Raw genomic sequence first — 18,076 nt, 5'->3', positions numbered from 1 at the left:
AGTTGTGCATATTGCATTTTCGGACCCATCGGTGAACAAGATGGCCGACAGGCCGCCATCTTGGATTTTGATAATTGACGCTTGTTACCACTATTTCTTAGAAAGCACTGAAGGGATCTGCCTCAAATTTCATGTGCAGGTTCCCCTAGGTCCCTGGTTATGCATATTGCATTTTGGTACCGATCAGTGAACAAGATGGTCGACAGAGCGCCATCTTGGATTTTGACAATTGAAGTTTTTTTCCGCTATGTCTAAGAATGTGCTGAAGGGATCTGTCTCAAATTGTATGTGCAGGTTCTTCTAGGGGTCTAGTTGAGCATATTGCATTTTAGAATCGATCGGTGATCAAGATGGCCGACAGGTAGCCATCAAGGATTTTGATAATTGAAGTTTGTTACCGTTATATATCTCAGAAAGCAGTCAAAGGATCTTTCTCAAATTTCATGTGTAGTAATATGTAGTAAAAGCTTGAAAAGCAGAGAAAAGATCCCTCTTTCCTTTGTCAGACAAAGATCGTTCTTAGGTGGGCGCCAAGATCCCTCTGGAATCTCTTGTTATTAGTGGTGAGATTATATATTATTGTGTTACAGAGAATTGTCGCATTGATTTAGTCGTGGATTACCTGGCACGACATAACAAACTGGACCTACTGAAGGAGCTAGTGGACGATGCTGACCAGTCAGGTGACCACACTGTCCTACAGGAAATCTACAGTCAGGCCAGTAAGATGACCGCCTTCACTTTCCTTCAGATCACCTACTATTGTGTCCAGTAAGTACAACTGATCAAATAGTAGAAACATGGAGCTGCCCACTCCCCAGTGTCATAAATGCTTGAGTTGAAAATATCTGTCACCTGCTTACGTTTGACAATGAATATCAAGTGAATAAAGATGATGACAATATTTCAATTCACTTTAATCAGTTTGCCAATTTAAATCTATTAGCAAGATTAGAATTTTAACGCAATGACCCCAATGTTAAGTTTATTTCATGAATGTTATTGACAACTTTTGTTTGTTAAACAGAGGTTACACAATAAGTGGTTTTTGAATATTGAATTTATTCTGCACGAGTGAGTTAATTTTTTTAAAGTTTTGAAAGACACGAGCTTTAACAAGTGTCTTTTGTAACTTTAAAAAATAACTTACGAGTGTGGAATATATTCAGTATTGAACAACCACGAGTAGTGTGACCTGTTTCTGCCACAATCACATTCGTTTTTAGCTGATAGAAATACGGCGGGGATACGGTAACATGTATTTACCAAAATATGCAAATAAGGTGTAGTAATATTTTTATCAGCAAAAAGTCATCATTTGAGAAAAAATCCATCCATATCAAATTCTTCTAATTGGGAACATATTTTTGGTTAAAAAATACTTATTCAATGTCTTATTGAGTTCAAATCTTCATAGTTGTTTCCAGAAAATAAAACTCAATGTCGGACTACATGTATACATGTAAAAGCATTCGCACGACATGGCATCGTCTATTTCCTGCCAGATAATCATCAAGTCATTACCATCAAGATCAAGTTCGTTTCATGCACGTTAGATCTTTCATTTCATGCACGTTAAATCTATGAAACTCATCAGTGAAATTCTTGTAAGTCAGGATATATATATTAATAGTACTTAAGGTCAATTTAACATGTATGAAAAAGTCACGTATTTTGACACAATGACCTTGACGCATACGCTTTCCAAGAGCAGTTTTTGATGTCAAGCGGCGATCGCAACATGGAATGATGTCATTTGATTATTGATGACCTTGACAATGTTGAAGTGACACTGAGAAATAAGTAGTTCGGTCAAAGTTCACTGCGTCAGCCAATCAGAATGCATACAGAGTTTATACCACGTGTGGTATAAACAAATTGTTTATCAACAGCTGCATTATTTCTTTAATGTCCTGGGAGTTGAATAACACTGCCTTTTGTGGTAGAAATGTCATTAATGACCTTGTGATCTTTGTTATGTCCAGAAAAAGGTTATACCTGGACCGGTCAGACTTCCCGTTGTTACTGAAGCAGATGAGTTACGTTGGAGGACCGCTTGTGGTGCCACACCCCCTCGCCACCTACCCCGCCCACGTCCAGGAGCGGTTCCATCAGAACTTTACCCTGTACTGTGTCAACAACAACCTGCCTAGTCTCTTGTGGCAGTACTGCTTCCTACATGGGTAAACATAATTCAGTTATACACACCCCAGAGTATAGTACTGCATCCTACATGGGTAAACATAATTCAGTTATACACACCCCAGAGTATAGTATTGCATCCTACATGGGTAAAACATAATTCAGTTATACACACCCCAGAGTATAGTACTGCATCCTACATGGGTAAACATAATTCAGTTATACACACCCCAGAGTATAGTACTGCATCCTACATGGGTAAACATAATTCAGTTATACACACCCCAGAGTATAGTACTGCATCCTACATGGGTAAACATAATTCAGTTATACACACCCCAGAGTATAGTACTGCATCCTACATGGGTAAACATAATTCAGTTATACACACCCCAGAGTATAGTATTGCATCCTACATGGGTAAACATAATTCAGTTATACAACCCCAGAGTATAGTACATCCTACATGGGTAAACATAATTCAGTTATACACACCCCAGGGTAGTATACACACCCCAGTAGTATAGTATGCATCCCACATGGGTAAACATAATTCAGTTATACACACCCCAGAGTATAGTACTGCATCCTACATAATTCAGGAGTAAGTACTGCATCCTACATGGGTAAACATAATTCAGTTATACACACCCCAGAGTATAGTACTGCATCCTACATGGGTAAACATAATTCAGTTATACACACCCCAGAGTATAGTACTGCATCCTACATGGGTAAACATAATTCAGTTATACACACCCCAGAGTATAGTACTGCATCCTACATGGGTAAACATAATTCAGTTATACACACCCCAGAGTATAGTATTGCATCCTACATGGGTAAACATAATTCAGTTATACACACCCCAGAGTATAGTACTGCATCCTACATGGGTAAACATAATTCAGTTATACACACCCCAGAGTATAGTACTGCATCCTACATGGGTAAACATAATTCAGTTATACACACCCCAGAGTATAGTATTGCATCCTACATGGGTAAACATAATTCAGTTATACACACCCCAGAGTATAGTACTGCATCCTACATGGGTAAACATAATTCAGTTATACACACCCCAGAGTATAGTATTGCATCCTACATGGGTAAACATAATTCAGTTATACACACCCCAGAGTATAGTACTTGCATCCTACATGGGTAAACATAATTCAGTTATACACACCCCAGAGTATAGTATTGCATCCTACATGGGTAAACATAATTCAGTTATACACACCCCAGAGTATAGTACTGCATCCTACATGGGTAAACATAATTCAGTTATACACACCCCAGAGTATAGTACTGCATCCTACATGGGTAAACATAATTCAGTTATACACACCCCCAGAGTATAGTATTGCATCCTACATGGGTAAACATAATTCAGTTATACACACCCCAGAGTATAGTATTGCATCCTACATGGGTAAACATAATTCAGTTATACACACCCCAGAGTATAGTACTTGCATCCTACATGGGTAAACATAATTCAGTTATACACACCCCAGAGTATAGTATTGCATCCTACATGGGTAAACATAATTCAGTTATACACACCCCAGAGTATAGTACTGCATCCTACATGGGTAAACATAATTCAGTTATACACACCCCAGAGTATAGTATTGCATCCTACATGGGTAAACATAATTCAGTTATACACACCCCAGAGTATAGTATTGCATCCTACATGGGTAAACATAATTCAGTTATACACACCCCAGAGTATAGTACTGCATCCTACATGGGTAAACATAATTCAGTTATACACACCCCAGAGTATAGTACTGCATCCTACATGGGTAAACATAATTCAGTTATACACACCCCAGAGTATAGTACTGCATCCTACATGGGTAAACATAATTCAGTTATACACACCCCAGAGTATAGTATTGCATCCTACATGGGTAAACATAATTCAGTTATACACACCCCAGAGTATAGTATTGCATCCTACATGGGTAAACATAATTCAGTTATACACACCCCAGAGTATAGTACTGCATCCTACATGGGTAAACATAATTCAGTTATACACACCCCAGAGTATAGTACTGCATCCTACATGGGTAAACATAATTCAGTTATACACACCCCAGAGTATAGTACTGCATCCTACATGGGTAAACATAATTCAGTTATACACACCCCAGAGTATAGTACTGCATCCTACATGGGTAAACATAATTCAGTTATACACACCCCAGAGTATAGTACTGCATCCTACTACATGGGTAAACATAATTCAGTTATACACACCCCAGAGTATAGTATTGCATCCTACATGGGTAAACATAATTCAGTTATACACACCCCAGAGTATAGTATTGCATCCTACATGGGTAAACATAATTCAGTTATACACACCCCAGAGTATAGTACTGCATCCTACATGGGTAAACATAATTCAGTTATACACATCCCAGAGTATAGTACTGCATCCTACATGGGTAAACATAATTCAGTTATACACACCCCAGAGTATAGTACTGCATCCTACATGGGTAAACATAATTCAGTTATACACACCCCAGAGTATAGTATTGCATCCTACATGGGTAAACATAATTCAGTTATACACACCCCAGAGTATAGTATTGCATCCTACATGGGTAAACATAATTCAGTTATACACACCCCAGAGTATAGTACTGCATCCTACATGGGTAAACATAATTCAGTTATACACACCCCAGAGTATAGTACTGCATCCTACATGGGTAAACATAATTCAGTTATACACACCCCAGAGTATAGTACTGCATCCTACATGGGTAAACATAATTCAGTTATACACACACCCAGAGTATAGTACTGCATCCTACATGGGTAAACATAATTCAGTTATACACACCCCAGAGTATAGTACTGCATCCTACATGGGTAAACATAATTCAGTTATACACACCCCAGAGTATAGTACTGCATCCTACATGGGTAAACATAATTCAGTTATACACACCCCAGAGTATAGTACTGCATCCTACATGGGTAAACATAATTCAGTTATACACACCCCAGAGTATAGTATTGCATCCTACATGGGTAAACATAATTCAGTTATACACACCCCAGAGTATAGTACTTGCATCCTACATGGGTAAACATAATTCAGTTATACACACCCCAGAGTATAGTATTGCATCCTACATGGGTAAACATAATTCAGTTATACACACCCCAGAGTATAGTACTGCATCCTACATGGGTAAACATAATTCAGTTATACACACCCAGAGTATAGTACTGCATCCTACATGGGTAAACATAATTCAGTTATACACACACTGCATCCTACATGGGTAAACATAATTCAGTTATACACACCCCAGAGTATAGTATTGCATCCTACATGGGTAAACATAATTCAGTTATACACACCCCAGAGTATAGTACTGCATCCTACATGGGTAAACATAATTCAGTTATACACACCCCAGAGTATAGTACTTGCATCCTACATGGGTAAACATAATTCAGTTATACACACCCCAGAGTATAGTACTGCATCCTACATGGGTAAACATAATTCAGTTATACACACCCCAGAGTATAGTACTGCATCCTACATGGGTAAACATAATTCAGTTATACACACCCCAGAGTATAGTACTCTGCATCCTACATGGGTAAACATAATTTCAGTTATACACACCCCAGAGTATAGTACTGCATCCTACATGGGTAAACATAATTCAGTTATACACACCCCAGAGTATAGTACTGCATCCTACATGGGTAAACATAATTCAGTTATACACACCCCAGAGTATAGTACTGCATCCTACATGGGTAAACATAATTCAGTTATACACACCCCAGAGTATAGTACTGCATCCTACATGGGTAAACATAATTCAGTTATACACACCCCAGAGTATAGTACTGCATCCTACATGGGTAAACATAATTCAGTTATACACACCCCAGAGTATAGTACTGCATCCTACATGGGTAAACATAATTCAGTTATACACACCCCAGAGTATAGTATTGCATCCTACATGGGTAAACATAATTCAGTTATACACACCCAGAGTATAGTATTGCATCCTACATGGGTAAACATAATTCAGTTATACACACCCCAGAGTATAGTACTGCATCCTACATGGGTAAACATAATTCAGTTATACACACCCCAGAGTATAGTATTGCATCACTACATGGGTAAACATAATTCAGTTATACACACCCCAGAGTATAGTACTGCATCCTACATGGGTAAACATAATTCAGTTATACACACCCCAGAGTATAGTACTGCATCCTACATGGGTAAACATAATTCAGTTATACACACCCCAGAGTATAGTACTGCATCCTACATGGGTAAACATAATTCAGTTATACACACCCCAGAGTATAGTATTACATCCTACATGGGTAAACATAATTCAGTTATACACACCCCAGAGTATAGTATTGCATCCTACATGGGTAAACATAATTCAGTTATACACACCCCAGAGTATAGTATTGCATCCTACATGGGTAAACATAATTCAGTTATACACACCCCAGAGTATAGTACTGCATCCTACATGGGTAAACATAATTCAGTTATACACACCCCAGAGTATAGTATTGCATCCTACATGGGTAAACATAATTCAGTTATACACACCCCAGAGTATAGTATTGCATCCTACATGGGTAAACATAATTCAGTTATACACACCCCAGAGTATATAGTACTGCATCCTACATGGGTAAACATAATTCAGTTATACACACCCAGAGTATAGTACTGCATCCTACATGGGTAAACATAATTCAGTTATACACACCCCAGAGTATAGTACTGCATCCTACATGGGTAAACATAATTCAGTTATACACACCCCAGAGTATAGTATTGCATCCTACATGGGTAAACATAATTCAGTTATACACACCCCAGAGTATAGTATTGCATCCTACATGGGTAAACATAATTCAGTTATACACACCCCAGAGTATAGTATTGCATCCTACATGGGTAAACATAATTCAGTTATACACACCCCAGAGTATAGTACTGCATCCTACATGGGTAAACATAATTCAGTTATACACACCCCAGAGTATAGTACTGCATCCTACATGGGTAAACATAATTCAGTTATACACACCCCAGAGTATAGTACTGCATCCTACATGGGTAAACATAATTCAGTTATACACACCCCAGAGTATAGTACTGCATCCTACATGGGTAAACATAATTCAGTTATACACACCCCAGAGTATAGTACTGCATCCTACATGGGTAAACATAATTCAGTTATACACACCCCAGAGTATAGTACTGCATCCTACATGGGTAAACATAATTCAGTTATACACACCCCAGAGTATAGTACTGCATCCTACATGGGTAAACATAATTCAGTTATACACACCCCAGAGTATAGTACTGCATCCTACATGGGTAAACATAATTCAGTTATACACACCCCAGAGTATAGTATTGCATCCTACATGGGTAAACATAATTCAGTTATACACACCCCAGAGTATAGTATTGCATCCTACATGGGTAAACATAATTCAGTTATACACACCCCAGAGTATAGTACTGCATCCTACATGGGTAAACATAATTCAGTTATACACACCCCAGAGTATAGTATTGCATCCTACATGGGTAAACATAATTCAGTTATACACACCCCAGAGTATAGTACTGCATCCTACATGGGTAAACATAATTCAGTTATACACACACCCAGAGTATAGTATTGCATCCTACATGGGTAAACGTAATTCAGTTATACACACCCAGAGTATAGTACTGCATCCTACATGGGTAAACATAATTCAGTTATACACACCCCAGAGTATAGTATTGCATCCTACATGGGTAAACATAATTCAGTTATACACACCCCAGAGTATAGTACTGCATCCTACATGGGTAAACATAATTCAGTTATACACACCCCAGAGTATAGTACTGCATCCTACATGGGTAAACATAATTCAGTTATACACACCCAGAGTATAGTACTGCATCACATAATTCAGTTATACACACCCAGAGTATAGTACTACATCCTGTACATGGGTAAAACATAATTCAGTTATACACCCCAGAGTATAGTACTGCATCCTACATGGGTAAACATAATTCAGTTATACACACCCCAGAGTATAGTATTGCATCCTACATGGGTAAACATAATTCAGTTATACACACTATGCCCAGAGTATAGTACTGCATCCTACATGGGTAAACATAATTCAGTTATACACACCCCAGCAGTATAGTTACTGCATCCTACATGGGTAAATATAATTTCAGTTATTACACACTCCAGGTATAGTATTGCATCCTACATTGGGTAAACATAATTCAGTTATCCACACCCCAGAGAATAGTATTTGATCCTACATGGGGTAAACATTAATTCAGTTATACACACCCCAGAGTATAGTATTGCATCCTACATGGGGTAAACATAATTCAGTTTATACACACCCCAGAGTATAGTACTGCATCCTACATGGGTAAACATAATTCAGTTATTACACACCCCAGAGTATGAGTTATATACTACATGGGTAAAAAACATAATTCAGTTAAGTACACACCCCCAGAGTACCATCCTACATGGTAAAACATAATTCAGTTATACACATACCCCATGAGTATAGTATTTACATCCAACAATGGGTAAACAGTAATTCCAGTTATACACACCCCAGAGTATAGTAATTGCATCCTACATGGGTAAACATATATTCAGTTATACACACTCCAGAGTATAGTACTACATCCTACAATGGGTAAACATAATTCAGGTTATACACACCCCAGAGTATAGTAAATTACATCCTACATGGGTAAAACATAATTCAGTTATACACACCCCAGAGTATAGTATTGCATCCTACATGGGTAAACATAAATTCAGTTATACACATCCCAGAGTATAGTACTGCATCCTACATGGGTAAACATAATTCAGTTATACACACCCCAGAGTATATAGTTACATGGCTATCAATGGGTAAATCATTAATTCAGTTATACACAATCCAGAGTTATAGTACTGCATCCAACATATTTATCCCTGCTCTGATTGGTCAAGGAGAAGTTCTCACAGCCCTAGCAACACTAGTGTACTCACCACATTCCCTACAACAGGTATGTTATCCCTGTTCTGATTGGTCAAGGAGAAGTCTTCTCAGTCCTATACAATATTGGAATTGTTGTTACAAAGATGAATAAAAGATATCTCTCTCCTTAAAAAGAATTTGAAAGTTCCAAATCACAACAGAAGAAATTCAAAGTACGAACAAATATTTCATGTAATATATTATGTACGTGTATTTCACAAAAATTTCTCACCCTGCAACATCTCTATTTTAGATAACCCCCAGTACAGACATGACTGCTATGTTTGGTGGTATGAGTACAGATGCACTAGAACAGGCCTTACAGCCCTACCCTAAACTACACATGGCTCTGTTCCCAACATCTACCATAGACAAACCCCACAATGATGTTACCATTTACCAGCTACTCAAGGTATGTTCTGATATATTTAAGGTGGCTGGATAGTCTATAATTATAGAGTCATCTGTGGGTTTTCCACCTTCATTAAGGTCTCCTCCAATGTTAAAACTCCTCATGTCCTTCTGTCTGAGCTTGACTAGTGTGGTATACATGTTGTTTCATGATTACCGGGTAATTTGGAGTAAATAAAGTTAATGTCAAACATTTAGATTTTGTTAAACTTTTTAATCAATCTGTGTATTATATCCTTTCATCAGAGACAGTTATAAGATGTATTTTGTTTTCAGGACAATGCTCCGTTTAGTCCGAGTCGACTTTTTGGCTGGCAGACAACGAACCGAACAATAGGAGAAGGTCTGTACATTGGGTCTTATGTAAATATATACAATTCATTGTTCTCATTCATACTGTGGATACCATAATATTTTCAGTTGTTTATATTTAGGGAACACCATTACATAAAAAATGAACTCAGACTTTTATATAAATTAAAGTTAATCCTGGTGTTAACGAAACACTAACAGAAATCTCTCTGAATTGAGTGTCTAGGTTATATATAGTGTGTAACCATCTGCTAAGAGAAAAATCTTCTTATCCAATGTGAAATTGAATTGTTTATTTAACTATCTATTCCTATACATACATATATCCTCACAGAATCCCTGAGACACCCTTCCACACTTCTCCATGTCGGAGCTGGTGAACCGCTATGCTTACACAGAGAGGATAAGATATACCTATTACTTACGGCAAGGAAGGCCATCCTTCGCCTTCGCATCATTTCTGGCTGAACAAGTCGACACAGACCCTACAACACTGTCAAGTAAAAGGTGATATATCTACTCCTTCATGATGTCTTTAGGGTACATATGTTCTCCAGTTTTTCTCCCACCTAAACTTGGCTCTTCCGTTTTAAAAGACTTTAAAGTAAAACCTAATTAAATTGAAATCTGACATATTTTATGCATACATATGATTATAGCTCATGTTTGAAATAATACGTTTGAGAAGAATGAAAAATAAGGATAAACACGCAGGAATTAATCTATAGATGGATATTCATCTCTTTGAAATAATGATAACTGTAAATGGTAACATGTAGGTAACTGTAGAATGTAGTATTTAAGATATTTCAATATGCCTGTAATAACTTGCTTAAACTTTAATTTTTCTAAAGTAATAAATAAATTTGTTACATTCTGTGTGACTGTTTCAGCATCCTGGCCGCCTGTGGAACAGCTCTGTGGATTGGGATAAAGAACTTCCACAATCCACAGATTGCGTGTGCTTGTGTCGTGTTTACAGAGATGCTCGGACAGAACAGTATCCTTATAAGGACATACCTACAGGTCGGACAGGAGATACTGTTACATCTTAACAGCTGTATAACAGGCAATATCGACCGTCGTAAGGAGCAGGCGCGCCACAATGAGACAGAGATAGGTACACAACCATGTTTAGTAACAGTTAAGTAGCAGTTGTATAGAGTGGTAAACTTATGAGAAGTTTTAATCGCACCATACTTAGGCATCAACACTAAGTGGTCTATTTATTCGGCAAACTACATTTAGTAAACATAAAAGGCTTCATCAGATTTTTTTTTTTTTTTGACAATTTAGAAACAGGAAGTATAATGTAACCACTTGTAATCTGTTGTAATTACACTTTTCCATGTATAACATGAAAACTATTCTTTCCATGAGTCAAGACCTTGAGAAAAATAAAATAATAAATGTTCATCTTTAAATAGCTTTGCCATTACCTGAGCAAATAGTTCCTTTGAGTTGTTACTACAATTCTTGCTCCATCAATGATGTGTAATTTCCAGCGTCCTGGTTGTGTGCCTGTGTAATACATCAGAGAAAACAAGCAACATTCCTTTTAGACAAGTTAGAGGAGGCTATTAGTGCTAGTCTTGATAAGGACAACATACCAAGGTAATGTATTCACTCTTTAAATCATTACATACCTGCAGGTAATATTTCCTGTCCAATGTATTACTTAGGTATAGACTTCTTACAGTTACATACCTGCAGGTAATATTTCCTGTCCAATGTATTACTTAGGTATAGACTTCTTACAGTTACATACCTGCAGGTAATATTTCCTGTCCAATGTATTACTTAGGTATAGACTTCTTACAGTTACATACCTGCAGGTAATATTTCCTGTCCAATGTATTACTTAGGTATAGACTTCTTACAGTTGCATACCTGCAGGTAATATTTCCTGTCTAATGTATTACTTAGGTATAGACTTCTTACAGTTACATACCTGCAGGTAATATTTCCTGTCCAATGTATTACTTAGGTATAGACTTCTTACAGTTACATACCTGCAGGTAATATTTCCTGTCCAATGTATTACTTAGGTATAGACTTCTTACAGTTACATACCTGCAGGTAATATTTCCTGTCTAATGTATTACTTAGGTATAGACTTCTTACAGTTACATACCTGCAGGTAATATTTCCTGTCCAATGTATTACTTAGGTATAGACTTCTTACAGTTACATACCTGCAGGTAATATTTCCTGTCCAATGTATTACTTAGGTATAGACTTCTTACAGTTACATACCTGCAGGTAATATTTCCTGTCCAATGTATTACTTAGGTATAGACTTCTTACAGTTACATACCTCGGTAATATTTCCTGCCAATGTAACTAGGTAAGACTTCTTACATTACATACCTGTAATATTTCCTGTCCAATGTATAACTTAGGTATAGACTTCTTACAGTTACATACCTGCAGGTAATATTTCCTGTCCAATGTATTACTTAGGTATAGACTTCTTACAGTTACATACCTGCAGGTAATAGCCAGGTAATATTTCCTGTCCAATGTATTACTTAGGTATAGACTTCTTACAGTTACATACCTGCAGGTTATATTTCCTGTCTAATGTATTACTAAGGTATAGACTTCTTACAGTTACATACCTGCAGGTAATATTTCCTGTCCAATGTATTACTTAGGTATATACTTCTTACAGTTACATACCTGCAGGTAATATTTCCTGTCCAATGTATTACTTAGGTATAGACTTCTTACAGTTACATACCTGCAGGTAATATTTCTGTGTAAATATTTCCTGTCCAATGTATTACTTAGGTATAGACGTCTTACAGTTACATACCTGCAGGTAATATTTCCTGTCCAATGTATTACTTAGGTATAGACGTCTTACAGTTACATACCTGCAGGTAATATAGACGTCTTACAGTTACATACCTGCAGGTAATATTTCCTGTCCAATGTATTACTAAGGTATAGACTTCTTACGCCTGCTAAATAACAATCTTACTCATAAGGATACATAACAAAGAGTAAATTGAAAAGATTTTAAACAGGCATATTTTTGTGCAATGGAATTTTAGCCAAAAATTCATCTTAAATAAGTTAGCAACATAAAGAATTAGCACAGCCATTATGAGACTAATTCATGTACCACATGATACCCGAAAAACGTATGTGCGGGACTAGTATCACATGATACCTGAAAACATTTGTGCGGGACTAGTATCACATGATACCCGAAAACATTTGTGCGGGACTAGTATCACATGATACCCGAAAACATTTGTGCGGGACTAGTAACTCCAGTTGTGTTGGAATGTAACTATTTGTAATCTTCCAGCTGAAATGACGTTAGCACGGGAAATCATCTTTGGACGTCATTCCATCACCAATATTAGAAAGAATAGTCCCGCACAAACGTTATCGGGTGTCACGTGGTACATTAATTATTCCCATTGTTGCGGTACCAAAGACATCTGGTAAATTCTATAATCAAACTGATGTTTTAGACTTTTGGATTTTGACTTGAATTCTTGGATATACTTAAATAAAATTGCCTGTAAATATTATGTTTGAAATCTTTGTAGCACGAGTTTTGAGGCTGGACAGAAGTGGACGATAGCCGTACTGTTCTGTCAGGTTTTACACCTACAACTGACCACTAAGTTCCTGGAGCAGTGCTGTCAGTCAGATAAATGGCTGCCATTCCTCTGGTTTGCCCAGACTCACCAGTATCCTAAAGTACAGGTCAGTGTCAGATCCTCGGGGTATACTGCTGATTTTGGTTTATATTTGGGTAAAAGAAAGAAGGATATGTGACCAAACAATGCCATGATATCTCGAAAAAATCAATATTCCAACTTGAGACAAACTGAAGTCTGACTTCTCTATGATTTTTTCAAGAAATTGAGGTCAGGACTTGATTTATGACCTTGGTTTTTTTTAAAGTGAAAAATGGACATAAAGATAAATTATATAAAATGGTTTTGACTTCAGTCAATGTTTTTGTTTGATTTGAAAAATTGGAACCAGTTGTTTGAGCCATTTCAATTATCATTAAACTTTCACTGTATAATCATACACTCTTGATCGTTTGTATGTTTTACAGCTACAGAGCCTGTTGTACAAGTTCAGAAGTGTTCATTTACAACAGCACCTACACTATGTCATAGAAAATGCTGAAACAAAGGCTAATGACCTTGGACAGGTTCAACCAGAAGGTCAAGGTCAGGCTAAGGGCAAGGATGTACGCTCCTCACTCTATGTCAAAATTGGACTTAAGAAAGATGCTGACTCAAGTAAGTGATGACATTGAAAATATTTTGATTGTTTACTTACATGTTGGTTGTATATCCTGAAGTATTGGTTTTAATGATGAAAAGTTGATATTGTGGATTATTGATAAATCCTGATCTATTTCCAGTGGAGCTGAGTAGTGATGAAGAGGATAATCTTACTACTGTACCACTAGCAGACGACACCGATGATGGGGGTGAGTACACTTTACTGCTTTTTGTGGAGATGATATTTTCATAATTTTGCATGACATTGGTGTGGTTTCAAACATTTGATCCACAAAAAATATAAGTGATTGATAAATTTTATACACTCTTAATGCAGCCTCGTCACGAAATTTTAATTTGCTAATGTGAAAATAGCAAAATATTTGACCAGGAAAATAACAGTCTATATGGTATTACCTGTTCCATCCTATTCTTCTTTGACAAACTACTTATACTTTGGCTCTTTTCATCAAATTTAGCATAAATATTTGGAAATAAGCATCCAAACTGAATTGTGAATAGCAATCAAAGATAGTTCTGAGTAGGAAATGATTGGAAACCATATTAGTTAATCATGATATTTTAAATAGACTAATAAAAATATTGGCCTTTTGTTATGATGCTGGTTGTTGTAGACCTAGCTAGTCTCTAATACTGTGTTGTAATTTACAGTGTTGATGGTGGATATTGACTCGGCACCTGACGATGTGTTCCGTGTCGTATTTGTGACACAGTCATCTAAAAGTCAGTGGCGATCACTACTTCAGTACTCCATTGTTCTACGTAACCCACTGTTCTCGGAACTGGCTGCTTGTATTCCGGTAAGGAATTCGAAAGCTTTGTGTGATAATAAATATCAAATGAAGTTTGCACAGCTAAAGGCTCAATAAAAAAGTTAAAGAAGATAATGAAGCTGAGTGAAAATGGTCTGTTTAATTATTTCATTTCATTTTTGTTGTGTTCCAGGAGGCGTCTGGGTTACCATGTCTGTGTGGCTGGCTTGTTGCTATGTTAGATGTCAAGGAACATGAGAAATTCCTGAAAAACTTTGGAAAATCAGCAGGAAAATGGAACATGCGTCACCTTAGTAGCATTATTGATATATATCTCCAGAACAACTGGGTGTCTACACTTGCCAACGGTTTCCATATCTTCCAACCGGTAACTATACTATAATTGATATAGAATTTCCTCTCGCTACGAAGACATTTAGCCTGGGGCCAGGTGGTTAAGGTGTCAGATATCCTACTACTAGGCTCCTACTCTTGAGTAAGTAGTGTGTAACATATAATCTTGAATGTCAATAAAATGGAAAAACAAATCACTAAGGTTTAATAAACCCTTAAAACTTTGATAGCGATAAAACAACATGTTTCTTGTAAACTTGATTTCTTCGTCACAAGACTTAATGTGTAGCATTATTCTGACCCTATGGTGGTGGAAAGGTAAAGCCATCTATCACAATACCATGGTCAGTAATTAGTTTTTCTCTTACAGGACAGTCCAATAATTCCATTCTTCAAGTTCTCCGCCGAGTTTTCAGAGAGGAAAAATTTCAGCCAATGTAAAACTCTATTGGGAGATTTCAAGGAATCATTCCATTTAGTATGTATACAATGTATTATAATCCAAATCCTGAAGTGTTTAACATTTCCACTGACAGGTTTCTATTGCATTGGACTTTTTAAAGCTCCGATTTGTTTGTGTATTTCAGATTCTATAAATTCAATGTCATTGATTGTTTTTTGTATTGTGATATTAATTCAGATAACGTATGGTATTCATGCAGTATATTTCAATATAGAATATTTATCAAATACATTATCTGAACATTGCACAATAAAGAGTTACTTCCTTCATATGATGGTACAATCATCCATGGTGATATCATTTTGTGACAGAAATTTATGTAATTTTCTTTGAAAAGTATGACGTTATGCTCATAACACATGACATCACAATCAGTACCTACTTGTAAGGGCAGATAACTCTGTTATATGTAAAAACATCTGTTAGCTATCTGTAGTAGCTTTTTCAAGTCGATCTCAAGGTGTTCCCTTGATGTTACTTTGGTACTTCTTATGATATGCTTGTCACAATGTGTCTCTGCTGTTTCTGTAGTACTGCCATGAAATCACCCAAGAAGAGCGGGCTGCCATCTTTGGTGACACAGACTGGTTCCAGCAGTTGATATTTAGAGTACTCCAGCATCACTTCACACACATCCAGAGTCTGTACGACATACTACAGCTTCTACGGCTCCTTGACAGCGAGAGTATCGTCCTCGTCTTTAAGTTTGAGGGTAAAGTTTCAATTTCTTAGTAATCAAAATCAACTACAGACAAATCCGAATGCAAAAAAATGCAAAATGAACTTGTTATAACAGTTTAAATTATTTTATGTTTTCCCGATATCAGTGCCAGACTTTGCTAGACTGGCCCGCATGCTACAGATGGTGGTCAATATACCAATCCTAGATGTAAAGTTTGCTCAACTGGTGTCTTCTGAGAAGTCCGAGGTAGATGGAGAGTGTCAGAGAATTGTGGAAATCATGGTGTCCAAGCAACTGTTCCAGCAGGCTAGAGAGTTTGCCCGCGAGTCAGGGCTGTCACAGGATCATATCACCATGGCCGAGGTAACACAAAGAACTACAACATATTGACATATTTTTGTGTACACCTGTTAGTACTAGGTACAATCTACCACTTGCCTATAAATTTTCTGTAACATAGCATGGCACTGAATTAAAGAGTAAAGAATGGAAAAAAAACTAACTTTTTATATAAGTCTTATTTAAGCGTGCATATTTGGGTAAAGTAATTCTAATTACTTCAAAAGTCAATACATTTTGGTCTTAAAGACTATTTCTATCTTGTTTGTTAAGTAATTCAAAATATCTCTCACCAGGTGAAGGATGAAAAATCCAAACTGGAGTTAACTCCCCTTTGGCAGTCTGCTATCGTTCGTCAGAGGTTCTGGAAGCAATGTGCCAACTCTTTTTTACAGAATAAACTGTCGGTGGAGCAAGCAGCAAACTTTTTTCAGGTAGAGTTATATTAATATTGGTGGACCAATGTTAATACAAATTTGAGAACAAGTAGATAAAAATTTTAGGATATTTAAAATTTTGCAATGACGGCAGAAATACATCAGTAGTGCATTAAAATTATCTGCCAGATAAGATGAAGATAAGATCAATGTATTGCTTCCACTCAGGAAAATACTGATCTTAGTCGGTGAGACAAGGTCTAGTAACAGGCAGAGGAATGTAGGCGATAAATCATAACTAACTAAATATTTATTAAGGAAAGCAAGTATGACTAATACAAGTTGATCTGAGATTTATTTCTCAGTTATTATAAGATATGTTAAAACGTTTATTGATGAATTGTTGACAAAAAGAGTTACTGAGAGTAAAGTTATGTAATATAATTAATGTCTGACTTTCACAGACTGAGGCTATGTCAGTGGAGAGCTACAGGGAAAAGGCCTTCCTGTACCAGCTGTGTGTCCAGCACATGGAGGCCCTGGCCAGGACGGACACTCTCCATCTCATTGATCAGACGTACCACACTCTGAGTATATACAGAATCAGGGCCAAGATGGAGCAGATGCAGGTAGGCCCTGATCATTTGTAGTTCATAATTTACAGTCAAATTTCATTAACTCAAAGTCAACAGAACAATAGTAAAATCTTGTCTGAGGATTCAAGCATGCTTGATTTTATGTAGTTTACAGACATGTTAACTTTTGGTGACCAAAAAGAGAGAAGATTTTGAACTCCAAAGCAGTAGTTTAGTATGGTCTAGAACTTGATAAAGAAAATA

At 36.8% G+C, this 18,076-nt stretch overlaps 1 protein-coding gene across 1 annotated transcript in view; it reads left to right on the top strand.

The window, feature by feature from the left end:
* LOC138332605 (spatacsin-like) overlaps window positions 1-18,076 on the top strand; it is a 35,000-nt gene that overhangs the window by 9,531 nt on the left and 7,393 nt on the right. Inside the window, 19 exon segments of the mRNA XM_069280604.1 lie at window positions 591-771; window positions 1,986-2,183; window positions 9,190-9,292; window positions 9,518-9,676; window positions 9,952-10,018; window positions 10,322-10,335; window positions 10,337-10,494; window positions 10,881-11,107; window positions 11,493-11,601; window positions 13,554-13,713; window positions 14,075-14,264; window positions 14,390-14,458; window positions 14,922-15,070; window positions 15,216-15,410; window positions 15,747-15,854; window positions 16,371-16,551; window positions 16,667-16,884; window positions 17,157-17,294; window positions 17,702-17,866. Of these exon segments, the coding sequence (XP_069136705.1) occupies window positions 591-771; window positions 1,986-2,183; window positions 9,190-9,292; window positions 9,518-9,676; window positions 9,952-10,018; window positions 10,322-10,335; window positions 10,337-10,494; window positions 10,881-11,107; window positions 11,493-11,601; window positions 13,554-13,713; window positions 14,075-14,264; window positions 14,390-14,458; window positions 14,922-15,070; window positions 15,216-15,410; window positions 15,747-15,854; window positions 16,371-16,551; window positions 16,667-16,884; window positions 17,157-17,294; window positions 17,702-17,866 (2,789 nt within the window).

Source organism: Argopecten irradians, chromosome 10 (genome assembly GCF_041381155.1).
Source record: "Argopecten irradians isolate NY chromosome 10, Ai_NY, whole genome shotgun sequence".
Classification (NCBI taxonomy): Eukaryota; Metazoa; Mollusca; class Bivalvia; order Pectinida; family Pectinidae; genus Argopecten; species Argopecten irradians.
This window is presented reverse-complemented; position numbering and strand designations above follow the sequence as displayed.